At 50.5% G+C, this 14,148-nt stretch overlaps 5 protein-coding genes across 5 annotated transcripts; 2 read left to right on the top strand and 3 right to left on the bottom strand.

Moving 5' to 3' along the window:
- Positions 1–679: 679 nt before the first annotated feature.
- Positions 680–4,655, bottom strand: P170DRAFT_440250 (DNA topoisomerase 1). The gene is made up of 6 exons (XM_024850037.1): positions 4,286–4,655; positions 3,808–4,025; positions 2,140–3,708; positions 1,843–2,082; positions 1,325–1,774; positions 680–1,266 (listed from the first exon to the last, which is right to left on the bottom strand). Exons 1-6 carry the CDS (start codon positions 4,338–4,340, stop codon positions 1,132–1,134), a joined length of 2,667 nt encoding a protein of 888 aa, XP_024700418.1. The 5' UTR covers positions 4,341–4,655; the 3' UTR covers positions 680–1,131.
- A 408-nt stretch (positions 4,656–5,063) lies between these two features.
- Positions 5,064–6,444, top strand: P170DRAFT_440248 (F1F0 ATP synthase subunit gamma). The gene is made up of 6 exons (XM_024850036.1): positions 5,064–5,192; positions 5,361–5,935; positions 5,995–6,107; positions 6,170–6,190; positions 6,260–6,294; positions 6,346–6,444. The coding sequence occupies exons 1-6, from the start codon at positions 5,137–5,139 to the stop codon at positions 6,437–6,439; spliced, it is 894 nt and encodes a 297-aa protein (XP_024700417.1). The 5' UTR covers positions 5,064–5,136; the 3' UTR covers positions 6,440–6,444.
- A 579-nt stretch (positions 6,445–7,023) lies between these two features.
- On the top strand, positions 7,024–8,729 carry P170DRAFT_513167 (DnaJ domain protein; the record flags this gene model as incomplete). Its single annotated transcript, XM_024855074.1, has 2 exons — positions 7,024–7,188; positions 7,355–8,729. 2 exons carry the CDS (start codon positions 7,024–7,026, stop codon positions 8,597–8,599), a joined length of 1,410 nt encoding a protein of 469 aa, XP_024700416.1. The 3' UTR covers positions 8,600–8,729.
- A 208-nt stretch (positions 8,730–8,937) lies between these two features.
- Positions 8,938–11,514, bottom strand: P170DRAFT_391688 (sugar porter family MFS transporter). Its single transcript, XM_024845947.1, has 15 exons — positions 11,378–11,514; positions 11,304–11,325; positions 11,235–11,253; positions 11,150–11,175; positions 11,051–11,096; positions 10,801–10,999; positions 10,709–10,742; positions 10,590–10,658; positions 10,497–10,549; positions 10,075–10,472; positions 9,996–10,012; positions 9,809–9,934; positions 9,528–9,726; positions 9,389–9,469; positions 8,938–9,289 (listed from the first exon to the last, which is right to left on the bottom strand). The coding sequence occupies exons 1-15, from the start codon at positions 11,488–11,490 to the stop codon at positions 8,973–8,975; spliced, it is 1,719 nt and encodes a 572-aa protein (XP_024700415.1). The 5' UTR covers positions 11,491–11,514; the 3' UTR covers positions 8,938–8,972.
- Positions 11,515–12,161: 647 nt separating this feature from the next.
- P170DRAFT_440246 (F-box protein) lies at positions 12,162–14,118 on the bottom strand. The gene has a single exon (XM_024850035.1). It carries the CDS (start codon positions 13,944–13,946, stop codon positions 12,417–12,419), a length of 1,530 nt encoding a protein of 509 aa, XP_024700414.1. The 5' UTR covers positions 13,947–14,118; the 3' UTR covers positions 12,162–12,416.
- Between the last annotated feature and the right edge of the window lie 30 nt (positions 14,119–14,148).

Genomic DNA, 14,148 nt, shown 5'->3' with positions numbered 1-14,148 from the left:
GTAAACCCCGTATATAGCGAAAGTGGGTCTACCAGTCACAAATTCGCTACAGAGTGCTCCGCTGACCTATCCCAAGATAATGTCATTCGATCATGTTTTATGGAAGGTTCCATTAGTTGATCATCGCCTTGATTAGCATAAATATGGCCTTTCTGCGTGTATCTAGAACCTCTCCATCTTCAACCTTTCAATCGTGGACCACCCCCCCTCTGATCTACTACAGGTTATGAGCCCGGAGCCTCTACTATAGGGCTACTGTGGTATTTAAGTCCTTTGCTCTTTGAGCGTTTTTGGAATTATTCAAGATGAGCAATATAACCTTCTCAGCAAGCGATCTTACTGCGGAGGACCGCGCCGCATGCATTCTGCGTGGCTCAAAGAATTGGAGATTGTGGAGTATTCGAATCAAAGAAAGAGCTCGCCATGAAGGAACAAGACTAAATGCCTCCCATTAATGGTCTTTTTAGGCTAAATGAGGTTTCAAGTGTGAAAAAAAGGTTAAACCTGTTTCTGTCTTATGCAGCCAGAAGATAGTCAGTTGCGCTTTAAAAATCTATATGATCTTGGAAGGTGGCATCACGAGCATCCAGCAAGTCAATCAATCAATTACTGGCAGTTAATTTAGAGATCAGATCAGCAGTTTTTGAATCGCAAATCTTCCATTGACAATCATTTTCTCTTTTAATCTTTCTGTTCAATATTTTTTTTGTCTTTCTAGAATTGAAATTCGAATAAGCAAAGCCAGAGAATGAAATGGTCTTGAACAAAATGTGGGAACAAAATGAAGCAAGATAAACAGAGAAAAGGTTCTTTTGAAGACCAAAGGGTGCGCCAGTCATACTGCATAGGTATGTTCTAAACGTCTTTCGTATTTAGCTTGTCAGTGTTGCATGTAGCCAAAAAGTAGAAGTGAGGGTAGCACTGGAAGCGCTTATGCAAAAAGTGCTTGTAGAAAAGATGGAAAATCCAAATATAGAAAGGAAAAAGGAAAAAAGAAACATATATCACAATCCGTCTACCTTCCCCCATAAGAAGCAAATGGCAAAGGAGTTCAAAAGGAAATATAAAAATATATCGTGCAATAGTACAATTTCGGGCTAAGTCCAGGCCGTGATCGTTAGACAAAGACTCTTAGAATTCCCAGTCCTGATCAACGGACTTGATAGCCCAGTCGAACTTCTCTCGCAAGGCCTTGGAGAAGAATTTCTCCATGGGAACGTCGAACTTCTTGCTGAACACGACCGTGAGACGAGGGTCAATGTAGTTCTGGCCTGAGGTTAGAAACTCCGTCGACCATGCGTAGGCAAGCAGGGGGATGACTCACGATCTTGGACGTTCCAAGGGCGACTTCCTTGTTATCTTCCTTGTCCTGAGCCTGAAGCTCCATGTTCTCAATGCGCTGCTCCAGTTTCTGGATGGCGGCTTGGAGTTTGTCAACGGTGGGGCCCTTGCCCTCAGCTTCGACCTTGCCTGTCTTGTTCTCCTTGTTGAATTTCTTCTCCATCTCTTTCGCAACATCCAGACGATTCTCAAGCTCGCTTGCTTTCATTTCCTTCTCGCCATCGGCAGCAAGTTTCTCGTTATCCTTTTCAAACTTCTTGGTGATCTTCTGTCGTTGCTCTTCAACCAAGAAGGCCTGGTGTTCTTTGACCCATTCTTTATCGATGTCCTCGTCGATCTCGAAGAACTTGGCACCCTTCTTTTTCTTGAGGGTGGGCTCCAAATCGAGCATCTGCTGCTTAAGTCGCCATCTTTGGTAACGAAGGCCTTTGATCTAGAGGCAATTAAGACAAAAGAGTCAGCGATCAACGTAGAATTGAAGCAAAGTCAAATATGGCGTACCCTTTCACTCATTTTCTCCATTTGCCCGGCGTGCGTTGCAGCCACAGTCCTCTTGTGGTTGCAAAGAATGGCAACCTTGCGGTTTGCATCATTATACGCCTTGACCTTCTCGGCATTGTTACCCGTTGCCTTCATGTCCTTGAGCAGGGTAGACATGGTATGAGAAGCGTTATAGGTACGGAAGACCTTCGCAGTCAATCCTTGCATGTAGACTGACAAATGCTTGTTTAAAGCGGAGGTCTTGGGATTTGTTAGCACCCTGTCAGATAAAGTAAGGAAGAAACGAGTGTTCCATACCGTCAATCGGTCAAAAATTTCATCACCCTCCTTCTTGGGTGCCTTCTTGAAGATCTTCAAGTTTTTGAACACCTGCGCATCGACTTCGACTTCATCGTAGAATCGAATGCTGTCTTTACCCAGGAAATCGAAAACGACTTTGTTTGGCGGCTTCAGGGTAACGTTCTCATACTTCAAGGAGCAGCAACCGACAGTTTCGGCCTCGTCCTCGCCCTTTTCATTACCTGCTCGAAGGGCAAATTGATCGATGAGGTAGACAGCAGTCGCCTTCTGTCGCTCCACCATCAATTCGTGCTTGAGGTTCTTCTTATAATCCTTGCGGATACGGTCAATGTGATGTTTCAACTCGCGGGCCTTCTCGAATTTCTTGTAATCACTCTGACCCTTCACATCGGAATTGGCTGCAAGCATGACGTATTTATAATTGCCGTTGATGTTCTCTTGCCACATGGCAAGCCACGTTCCTTCTTGGTCATGCTTGATTTCTTTCCAGTTGTGACCCTCAGGTGGAGGAGGAACCGGCGCATTCTTTCCAATGTTGATGGTGATCTGCTCGGGCTGAACTCGAGACTTTACGCGACCCGTCTTGGGATGCTCACCACGCCCACGGAAAAGCGAAGGAGGCTCGACGCGGAAGTTACCCACTTTCTGCTTGCGACCGTCCCACATGCAGTACATATAGGGTGCCTCTTCGGCATCCTTCTCTGCCTTCAGTTGTTTCTTCTCCGCCGGAGGAAGAGCCTTCTTCTCGGCACGCTTCGCATCGTAGTAGGCAAAGATTGGCTGGAAATCACACTTGGCAAATTCCTTGATATCAACCTTGTTGCCCTTGGGATCCTTGGCGCCGCCGGTTTTCTTGAGGATGTCCTTGAAATCCATGAAGAAGTTCTTCTGGAAGGTGGGGTTTTCGACGTTCTGAGTCGAGTTCAACATAGTACCAAAGAAGCCGGCCACCTCTTCCGCATCAGGATGGAGGGTGACTGGAACCCCATCGTATTTCAGCTTGACGTCCTTGGGAAGAACCTCGTAGGGAGGAGGGAACACAACGCCGTTGTGTTCAAGGGTGGTCCATTTGGTTGTGCCGTCACCCTTGGTGGGATCTTCCCACCATCGGTATTCCTCTTCCTCACCCTCCTCGGCTTCTTCGCTTTCCTCCTTTTTCACGCGCGTTGCCGGCTTAGCAGCGGCACCTTTCTTCGCAGGAGTGGACTGCGCAGACTTAGGCTCAGCTTTGACTGGCTTTGCTGCTGCCCGTTTCGCGGCGGGTTTCTTTTCCTCACTAGCAGGCTCCCGCTTGACGCCGTTTGCCTGCTTTTTGGTGGCGGCCGCTGTCTTTGGAGTGGCCTTGGGGGTAGCCGGCTTGCGACTGGCTTGGGCAGCCTTCTCGCCCTTCTGCTGAATTCGTTTCTTCTCCGACGCGAGCTTTCTCTCGATGGGAACGTCGGAATCGGATTCTTCCCCAATAGCGGTCTCCGCGGCCTTGGGGAGTTTTCTTCCGTTCAGGGCCAGGGGAACGTCTTCGTCCGATTCGGGATCTTCGTGTTTCACGGAGGTGCGACGTCGCTTGCTCTGTCGAATTGTCAGCCGCTGAAATAGAACAGCGACGGCAAGAACGTCGCAGACTATGGGGATGAAAGGGAAGCACTAGCGTGGTGGGAGTTGGCGTACCAAGGGTTGATCCTCCTCGCTGCTTTCTGGTTCCGCATAGGACTTCCTTTGGCCAATACTCGATCGTGACTTGCGCTTGCCGGCGTCGGCCTGGGGATCTGCATCCTTCATGGCTGCGTCGCCATCATTCTGCACCGGTCCAAAACGGATGGACACGCCGGGATCGACATGACCGTTTGTTTCCGTCGCGTCGCCCATCGTAACGTCGTTCGAGGGACCTAAAGTTGAAGCAAAAAGGAGGGTGTAAGTAGAGATGACGTGTTGAAGGCGAGGCAACAGCTAAACAAACAGGTCGGTAATGTGAAAAGAAAAGAAGAGACAGAGAGAGAGAAAAGAAAAGAGAAGTTAAGGGTGGTACAAGGTCGGTGTTAACGATGGGTTGGATGGACCAGTGAGGTTGAGTGGAGGAAAGCGATGCGAAAAGGCTGGGAAATGCAACGCACGAATGGGAGGAAAAAGTCAGGAACGGGGAACTCACCAGAAGATCGACCATTCGCTTTCACAAGCGGGGTATCGTCTTCTGAAGAACTCATGGTTTGAGGGCGGTAGTAAATAGGGACGCGACGGACCAAGGAATGGGAGTGCAGGTAAGCCCGAGGTGAGAGGAAGGGACTCGAGATTGACCTGCCAAGTCTGAGGGAGAACAGAGCTGGCGCTTTACTGATCGATGAGGTCAATGACAAGCTGACCAATGAGGAGGCTGAGAGGATGGCAGATGTCAAGGGAGACGCCGATGCATTGAGTGGGAGACAGAAGAAGAGGGTAGACAAGGTGAAAGGACGACGGGGGGAAGGTGGGAGAGTGGGAGCGAGCAAGAGGGAAACAAAGCGGGAGAGAAGAGAAAGAGGAAGAGAGAGAGAGAGAGAAGAGAGGAAGGAATGGAATGGAAAACGAGGCCGTCGGGGTTGGAGCCTGAGGCGATCTTCACGTTTCTCCGGACCGTCAGCCACTCGGAGGCTGCCTGAGGCCGCCGCTGTTTTTTTTTTTTTCTTTTTTTCGTTTTGGTTTTTTTCATTTCCCGGTGGCTGCCTGCATGCCTGGAGGAGGTGGCCGGGGAATTTCGGCCTGAGGGCGTCATTCGCTTGTGTTGCGCCAGTGGCGGCTGCGGACGGCCGGAGCCAAGACCGACTCGATCGGGACTAGCGCGGCCAGGAATCCCGTGCAGCCGGGAGTCGGAAGAACAGAAACAGGAGAGTTCGAACTCAACGTCTGTCTTCTCTTCGTAGAGCAGAGCACCGAGTGTTTGCCGCGGCCCCCCTCCCCTCTCCCGCTATAATACCGCTATTTTTTCCCTCTTACCTTCCCCCGACCTTCCGGTTCAACCTCACTATGTTCTCTCGTGCTGTTCGTCCGGCCGTGAGGGCCGGCAGTGCTGCTGTGACCCGGTAAGTTCGTGATCCTCCGGTCGTCACCGTCCACACCGGATATCGCCTTTTCCACCCTCCCTCTCCCACACAGACCAGCCAGCTCGACCACGCGACATCCACAAAGCTTCTCAATCCATAACCCAGGCCTGGAAGGAGTGGAACGCTCAATTGCTAATTTTCTCGAAGCACTGCGCCTCCCAATGCCGCCAACTTCGCGACTCTGCGTGAAATCGAGGGCCGTCTCAAGTCCATCAAGAACATCGAAAAGATCACCAACACCATGAAGGTCATTGCCTCGACCCGTCTTACCCGTGCCCAGAAGGCCATGGGCGACTCCCGGAACTACGGTCAGACCTCCAACACCGTTTTCGAGAAGGCCGAGACCAAGGCGCTTGAGGACAAGAAGACTTTGCTCGTCGTCGCCAGCTCCGACAAGGGTCTTTGCGGTGGTATCCACTCCGGTCTGAGCAAGGCCACCCGTCGTATCCTCCAGGAGTACCCCAACTCCGACATCGTCGTTCTCGGCGAGAAGGCCAAGGCCCAGCTGTCCCGTACCAACGCCAACGAGCTGGTTCTCAGCTTCGCCAACGTCTGCAAGGACATCCCTACCTTCGCGGATGCCCAGGCCGTTGCCGACCAGATCGCTCTGCTGCCCACCGACTACGCTAGCGTGAAGATCATCTACAACCACTTCGTCAACGCTCAGAGCTACGAGCCCGCTACCGTTGAGGCCTACTCCGAGGAGGCCATCACCAACTCCGGTTAGTTTCTGCATGGTATGATATCATTGGACACTGTGGATACTAAACATCAACAACAGCCAACATCTCTGCTTTCGAGGTTGACGACCAGGCCTTGACCAACCTCCGCGAGTACTCTCTCGCCAACAACCTGTTCTGGGCTATGGCTGAGGGCCACGCTTGTGAGATTTCGGTAAGTTTGACATCGCCCTAAGTTCAAGTGAGATAGAATGCAGATCACTAACCTATTAATAGGCTCGTCGTAACGCTATGGAGGCAAGTATCCATGTTTTGATTTTGACGGAGAGAGCTCCCGACTAACCTTTGTTTGTCTTTCTAATACAGAACGCCTCCAAGAACGCCGGAGAGATGATCAACAAGTAAGCCCTTCACTCCAAACTATCATTACCAAGGTCTAACCCTTTCATCAGGTTCCAGATTCTGTACAACCGTCAGCGTCAAGCCGCCATTACCGGTGAGCTGGTTGAGATTATCACCGGTGCCACCGCCAGTGCGGACATGTAAAAGCAGTTTCGATGCTTTTGTGGGAAGGAGTCACCATCTGTGTAGACTTACTTTTAAATACCTAGATTACCATCAGCCTGTAAATCAGTCTCTATATTTTTCTTTGTCTCAGTTTTTCTTTTTTGAGATCCAAGTAATGGACAATGTTGAATGTTGTATGCCGGCTTGTTCTTTTTGTTATCATGGTCACAGATATCAATTCACAATCCACTGAAGCAGCAGGCGCTTCACTGCATTGATTAAAGTTCTGATCCGGATCTATTCACTATGTCTAGGTGGTCCTTTTATTACCTTGCAGTGCTCAACTTCACGGCACTTCCTATGAGCGTACGAGCCCGTTGACCAGCAACCAGTGATCAAAACGATTACCCAATTGGGAATCAACAATGGCACCCTCCAGCTCTTCTTTTCTTTCCCTTCCACTTTCTTCTTCAACTAGTTCCCTTCCTCCCAATCCCCTCCTCCAGGTTTGAATTTCAGCCAGACACCGGTATCTGCAACATCAAACAACAATCCGTTTGCTCCCCGTCCAACCCCCGCCCAACCATCCAAACAGAGACGACCATATCTCTGTCATTACCACCATGACTATGCCATTCAGAAAACCAATCCAAGACTGCTACGAAACCCTCGGCATTGATGCAAACGCAAGCACAAAGGATATCAACAGCGCGTACAAGAAATTAGCCCTGAAGTACCACCCCGACAAGGCAGGTGGGAACGATGTCTCGAGCGACGAGTTCCAGAAAGTAAGTACGCCTTTTCCTCACCCTTATCATCACCATGATCTTTATTTGAATCCATTCATCCCCGTCTCATCCTCCTCTTTCCTCCTATTCTCTTCGCAATATATTCCGACGATTCGAGATATCAACCACCCCACCATCCCATGGTACTTACGGCACAATGCAACAGATCCAAGAAGCCGTCGAGATCCTGCGTGACCCGTTCCGCCGCATGAAGCACGACCAGGAGCTCTCGCGTATCAAGCGCGTCTTCGTCGAAGAACACTTCGAGTTTGATGCCTCCTACACCGGCTGGAGATCCCACAGTCCCATGTGGTTTGGCCCGCGGACCGCCAACGAGCGATACATGTATAGCTACGGCAACAGCGTGCACATGAATCCGAACTCTCAGGAGGCCCAGGAAGAAAAGGAGCGCGTGAAGAACGAGATGAAGTTCGACGCGGAGGTGAGAATGCAAGAGGAGCAGGAGCTTCGAGAGGCGAAGCAGAGAGCTGAGGATGAGGTGCTGAAGGAGGCGAGACGTAGGATGGCCATGAAGGCGAGAGTGATAAGGGATGAGGAGCTGATGGCGGAGGGGCCCGATTCCCTGGGGGGCTGTGATGATGAGGAGGCTCGTTCGGCTGACTTCATGTACTCTGACGACGGAGAATCGGGATACGAAGACGAATATTCTGAAGAGGGAGAGTATTACAACTACAGCAGCTACTCGAGATATTATGAGGGACCTGCCGAGGATGAAAACCCCGAAGAAGATCTGCTCAATTTCAAAGAGGGTGAACATGACGACGACGACGACGACGACGACGAAGCATTCTCCGACCAATCCACCCAACGGACTGCCACTGAATACAACCCTGTCTACCGGAGCAGAGACAACACCAGCCCGTTCAGCGAAAACAAACTCTCTGATTCGCACTATGAAACCGGCAAAGAAGACCACTCGGAGGACGATTCATTCTACTATTCCTTCAGCGAGAGCACCAGGTCAGTCAAAGGCGAAGCCACCTTCTCCAGTCTCGGTCAGGAGCCCACTGCTGCGGAAGACAACTACATCAGAGTCGAGTCCGATCTACACTCCCACCTCCGTCCCTTCCTGCCGCTGTTCGAGTCCAAGCTTAATCATCCAAGCGGCCTGTACACACGAGCCGACATGCACAGCGAGCTGCGAGGCATCGTGATGGAGACATTCTGTGGCTGGCTGGAGAATCTCCGTCTGGGGTTCTCGGAAGCCGAGTCCGAAGGCAACAGTCGCTCCCAGCCCGATAAATCAGACACCTGCGAGCATCTCGGATACTGGACCAAGGAGTATGGACGGGACGAGTGCGAGGTTTGTCATCGATGGAAGCCCATCTACACGCTGACCTGTCCTGGCTGCGGTCTCAAGGCATGCGTGGTCTGCAAGTTCCGGTGCTGAGGTTTTGGGATGAAACAAAGGCGATGACTACCGTGATTCTTTTTGTTCATGGAGGAGAGAAACTGGGTGTTGATTGGTTACAGCATGATGTCAATATTGCATTGGTATTTAATGCTGATTTGTTCAGGACGGCAAGTTACTTGATTCTTTTCCCTTTCCTTTCCTTTCTTTTCTTTTTTTGACAACACGTGTATGGAAGAGAAAGGGACAGACTGGATTATGTTTCATGAAAGGTAAATACCATTAAAGGAAAAAAGCACGTCATAAATGAAGTAGCGTAGCCTATCTGAACCTGCAATTAAAACGAACTTCATCCCCAAACAAAGACCTCGAACCATCCTACCCACCAGCAAAACACCCATAGAAAAACAACCTAAGCCTTCATCTCACCAAGCCTCACCTCCGCCGCATCAACATTCCTATCTGAATTCGCCAACCGCGCTAAAGCATCATCCAGACCAATCTCGCGCGAGATCTCCGCCTGACGCTCATAGTCCGAGACGGCGGTGCCCTCGGATCCAAAGATGACGTCCATTTCCTCCAGCGAGAGCTGCTTTGTCTCCGGGACGAGGAACGCGATGAACAGTGCCCCGAGGAAGGTGATCAGCCCGAAGAAGATGTACGTGCCGTAGGTGATGCCCGAGAGCATGTCGGGGGTGACTTGGCCGACTATGAAGTTGTTCATCCAGTCTGGGGGTGGAGGATACACGTTAGACTGATCCCACGGCATTTACCTTTTTGCTAAGGAAGAGGGGTTTATCTAGGTAGAGCAGAGTGCTGGACACTCACTAGCAGAGGCGCCTAACGCCGTTCCTTTCGCCCGAGCACTCAAGGGCCAGATCTCAGCGATGATGATCCATGCACAGGGGCCTATAAGTCCTCGTTAGTCACTTTTGCCCTGTATTCTATATCGAAAGGCTTGAAATACCCCAGGAGTAACCGAAGTGGACGACAAACAGCCAGACCATGGCGACAGCGGCCCAGCCGGCCGCTTTATGCGAATCCCACTGGTTCTCATTCTGGCCGAAGATGCCGGCGATGATGAAGTGGCAGGATGCCATGCCGATGGCGCCGGTAATCAGGACGGGTTTGCGGCCGAGTTTATCGATCCAGATAACGGCGGGGATCTTTGTTCATCTTAGTTAACAGGTCTTTTCTCTGAAGGAATTGGGGGGTGGGTTCTTTAATGGTGTCTTGTCTTTGTCTTACCGTTGCGATGAACATAGCGACGCCGACGACTCCGGTGGCTAGGAGCGAGGTTGTGTTGTTGCTCATGCCCAATTGTGCAAAGATAGATGGAGCATAGTATAAGACCGCGTTGACTCCTGTCCATTGCTAGATATTCACCCATCAGTTTAAAGGCCACAAACGTTGAACAAGAGCAGAAAGAATATACCTGAAATGTCATGGTGACTATGAGAATGGTCAGCAAAAGATTAAACAGAAAAGAATTCAATAGCCTAAGCCATGCATACCGGTTGCTACCATCACACGTCTAAACATAGGCCAGCTCGTGAACAGGCTTGCAAATCCCGCAGCCTCCAACTTGATATAGCTCCAGGTATTAGTTCTCTCCAGATGGGGAAACTTTTCCTTCTCGGTCCGCTTTTCAAAGAGACTCTGGGCTTTAATCTCAAGGAACTCCATCTGCAGGATTGGATCGTCTTCGGGTAGACCACGCAGGCTAGTGAGGACTTTCTTCGCCTCTTCTTCCCTATCGTGGTGGACGAGCCATCGAGGGGAGAATGGCATAAAGATCATTCCGATACCAAGGATGGCGGCTGGCACGAGTTGCAGGGCCAGAGGCAAAAGCCATGCGGCATCTTTCTGGCCAGGCCCAGTGCCCCCGATATGGTTTGTTCCGTAATTGATCCTGATATTGTCATTGAGTTGTCACAGAAACGAGAAGGTCGAATATCGTACCAGAAAGAAACCTGTCCCCGAATCAATCTGTCAGACTGTCTTATAATGGAAACGCGATAGCACGTACCATGATTCCGAAAGTGATGGCAAGTTGCTGCAAGGCCACTAAAGACCCTCGTACTTCCGGCGGTGCAATCTTCTGAACTTTAGCCGTGACCATCAGAATATTGAAAAGAGTTATTATACCTCTGCATTGTACATAGGGACACTCATTGATAAACTGAATATCGCAATCAGCCGGTGAAACCACCAAACTCGCCATCAAGAGCCTGGCATACCTTCCGACCCCCATACCCGTGATAAACCGACCTCCTAAAATATTTGAAGAACTTCCGTTATTTGTAGCCGCGGTTGTCTGAACCACGACTCCGATGCAGAATATGCCGACGTTCAAAAGGATCGTGTTCTTGCGCGAGATTCGTTCGCAGAGGATACCGGAATACAGGGCGCCGAACCAGGCACCCAGTTCAAGGATAGCTATTCCATGTCTTTAGTATCTTGCAGATGAGAAGTCCTTCCGTACTGTACCTGTCAGCCACCCTTTTTTGGTTTCATTCGTAACTGCTTCCCCCATCTAAAGAAGCTGGTCAGATAGGGCGCGACAATCGGGACTTGAGGAAACTGTACGTGTTCTTCGAAAGAGTACATCACCACTAAGGAAGAAAATTATAAGCTCTGAACGAGGTCGTATATACCAGCGCGAGTAACTCACAGACACCAGAAAATACACCCTTTTATTCTTTATTAGCCGCGATTCACCAGATTAGAGTGCTTCGCCTACCTGGTTGTATCCGTAGAGAAGACTACCATCCAGTTAGCATTAAGGCATGCAACGACACGGATCTTCGATTTTACCCTCCAAGACAAGCAAACATAGCGACACCAAAGACTTTGCGATTTTGTACCAGGCCTGCGAAGCCTGAGGGGCTTCGAAGGGTTGCTTTGCGAATTTGCGCCGCGGCATCCATTGCCGCCGAGGTATCGGCGCCGCCCATCTTGCGGGATTCCTGTCAAGGGATTTCCAGGTATATGGTCAATGCTTCTCACAAGAAAAAGACCATAGAAAAGGAAGAGTGATGACAAAATCCAAACAGCATAAGAATGGAAACACACAAGGGAGGATCAAAAGTTTTCATATAAAGACGGCGGCTCCATTTTGGCTATTCAATTCTTCCGCATGATGTAGCTTAGGATGCTAGTATTTGACTTTATCCCGCAGCTACACGCGTATTCGGTAGTAACGATGCGTGCTCAGACATGATTAGATCAAGCCATAGCGCAGTAGTGGCTTGTGGGGTGACAGCTTGTAGCGCTGTGTCTGTAATCGATTTCCATACCACCAATTGGCTCATACAAGACCAGCCGGATATGATTCGGTTGAATGACCGGCTAATCTGGTTGCAAAGCACTGGGTATGACTCCGGGGTAGTCTGGAGGTGGCTGACAGGGAGGAACTAAGGTAGAAACAGTAAAGGCAGTCAGCATATCATCCTCTGCCAAGGCTTGGATATGAGGAGTCGAGACCAGCAGCGCCAATTAATACGAGTTCTGCTTATTGCCCAGCCCTCGGCGTTTGCCATGCGTCCTTTGTCCCGCCGGGGGATAATGGATGGAATGGGAGGAATATTATGTGAAATGTTACTGCTAGAGAGAATGCTTGTTTTGGGCCGTATATCAAGTGGCGCTGTCTTCAATATGCCAAAGAAAGGAATAGGCTCAACCAAATGAAAATGACCCAACATTGGTAGATGCATAGAATACATAAGAATTTGTGATATGGTAACTCGCTATACACAATGTAAGTTCCTTCATGAGGTGCATTTATGCCGTTGTTCAGAAGAAATGCATCGTAGCGCTTTCTGGCGTGACAATCGTTACAGCATGACGAGACAGCTTATCGATCAAACCTGTAGATAACAAGCTCGCGATTTCCATTCTCTCCGACCAAATAGTGTTCGTTTCCGTGGATCTTGCCCCTACCCACAAGCTCGAAGACCTGGTCCTGCTTCAGGGTAAGGGTAGATGTCGGCGTCCGAATGGTTAAAAACATCTTTAGATTAAATGGCCACGTAATCGGCGACAGATGGAGGCAAAAGCCAACCTGTGCTTCCTCATCAAGTACCTCGGAAACAATGGCGTACCAAGGCTCGTCACAGACCGCAAATGTGAGCGGCTTGGTCTGTAGACTGCTGTTTCCGCGATAAGGAGGCAGCGCCGGGTCGCCACAGCGCCTCCAACAGGGCCCGTTCCCAATGATGGGAAGACTGGTGACTTGCACTTGCGAAGTCCATTCGGCTGGCCCAACGAGCCGGTCCATCGGGCCCGTGCAAATGTTTTCCACAATCTCTATCGACTGATCGTCGTCGCTTATGTTTAGAGATTGCATGCCAGGCAGCCCCCGCTGCCTAACAGAATGAAACCCCAACTCCCTAAATCCAAACCGGGAGATGATAGAGGGGCTCTCATCTTCCCCGTCCTGTCGCAAACGCCCAAAAGGATCTAGAGATGGTCTATAGCTCGACGGTTTGGAAATGTCCCAAACGGACAGCGATTCAATCGGAGCATCCTCATCCGCAGTGTATAAGCTGCGATTGGGTTGCCAGATGTAGATTGCGTAATGTGTTTGGCTGTGGGAGGAATAGAACCTGTCCCTCTCGCTCAACGGGTGGCCGAGGAACATGATCTTCCATTCGTTCCGAAAAGTGACAGACCAGCCGCTCGATGTCTTGTTGACATCAAAGGATGAAGCAAAATGGCGGTGTACTCCGTCACTGTCATTCAACCAGTGAAAGGCCTTGGGTTCCGCCCACTCGACAACGAGGAGTCTCTTTTGCAACCGAATCCTACGCATGACCTTGCCGGTGATCATGAACGGAACCATGAATTTCCGATCGCTCTCCAGGTCCAGGAGAACCAGGGCTGAGTGATGCGCGCTGGGATAGACCACCAGACCATCCTCGTACGTCCAGAAGGATTCCGAGAAGGGACAGTCGACACGCTGCATCAGATGGCTGGCGTGGATATCCCACGGCTGCACGGGAAACCATTCCCTCTCGCCGGAGCTACCGAAATCACCGCAGAGCCCATATTTCTGCACCGACCGAGCTTTACCGCGGCGCAGGTGGTCATATCTCGCAGCAATCCGATCGAAGAGACTGCGCCAGTAGTTATTATCCTCTGCCGTCTTGAGGGTTGGGCTCGATCTGCCCTTTTCGTGCAGTGCCCTGACCTCTTTGGCTAGTGGGAAATACTCCTTCAGCAAAGGAATCAGATTTGCGGGGTCTCCGAACGCCACATTCCATGACTGCGACACTAGACGGCAACGAACAATGTCCCTGGGGCGAAGAAGGTGCAGGACCATCCAAAAGATTTCCCGGGGCAGTTGGGCCATGCCCAGCCGTCCGGGGTCTTGAATCCCTGGCATTCCAACTGCAGTTGCAGTCTCCACTGACATGGTGAATGTGGGGTTCCAGGAGCTGGCGGTTGATGGTTCAGGAACAAGAAGGATAAGCAGGACAAGCAGGACACCAAGAGCTATGATTACCGCTCATTGTTTCCGATGCGACCAGCATTGGGGGGGGGGGGGGGGGGGGGGGAGTAGCCAGCGCTTTCCGTGGATGAGATGA

Source organism: Aspergillus steynii (assembly GCF_002849105.1).
Source record: "Aspergillus steynii IBT 23096 chromosome Unknown P170scaffold_8, whole genome shotgun sequence".
NCBI lineage: Eukaryota > Fungi > Ascomycota > Eurotiomycetes > Eurotiales > Aspergillaceae > Aspergillus > Aspergillus steynii.
The sequence above is the reverse complement of the archived record's forward strand: the minus strand, read 5'-3'. Positions and strand labels throughout refer to the sequence as shown.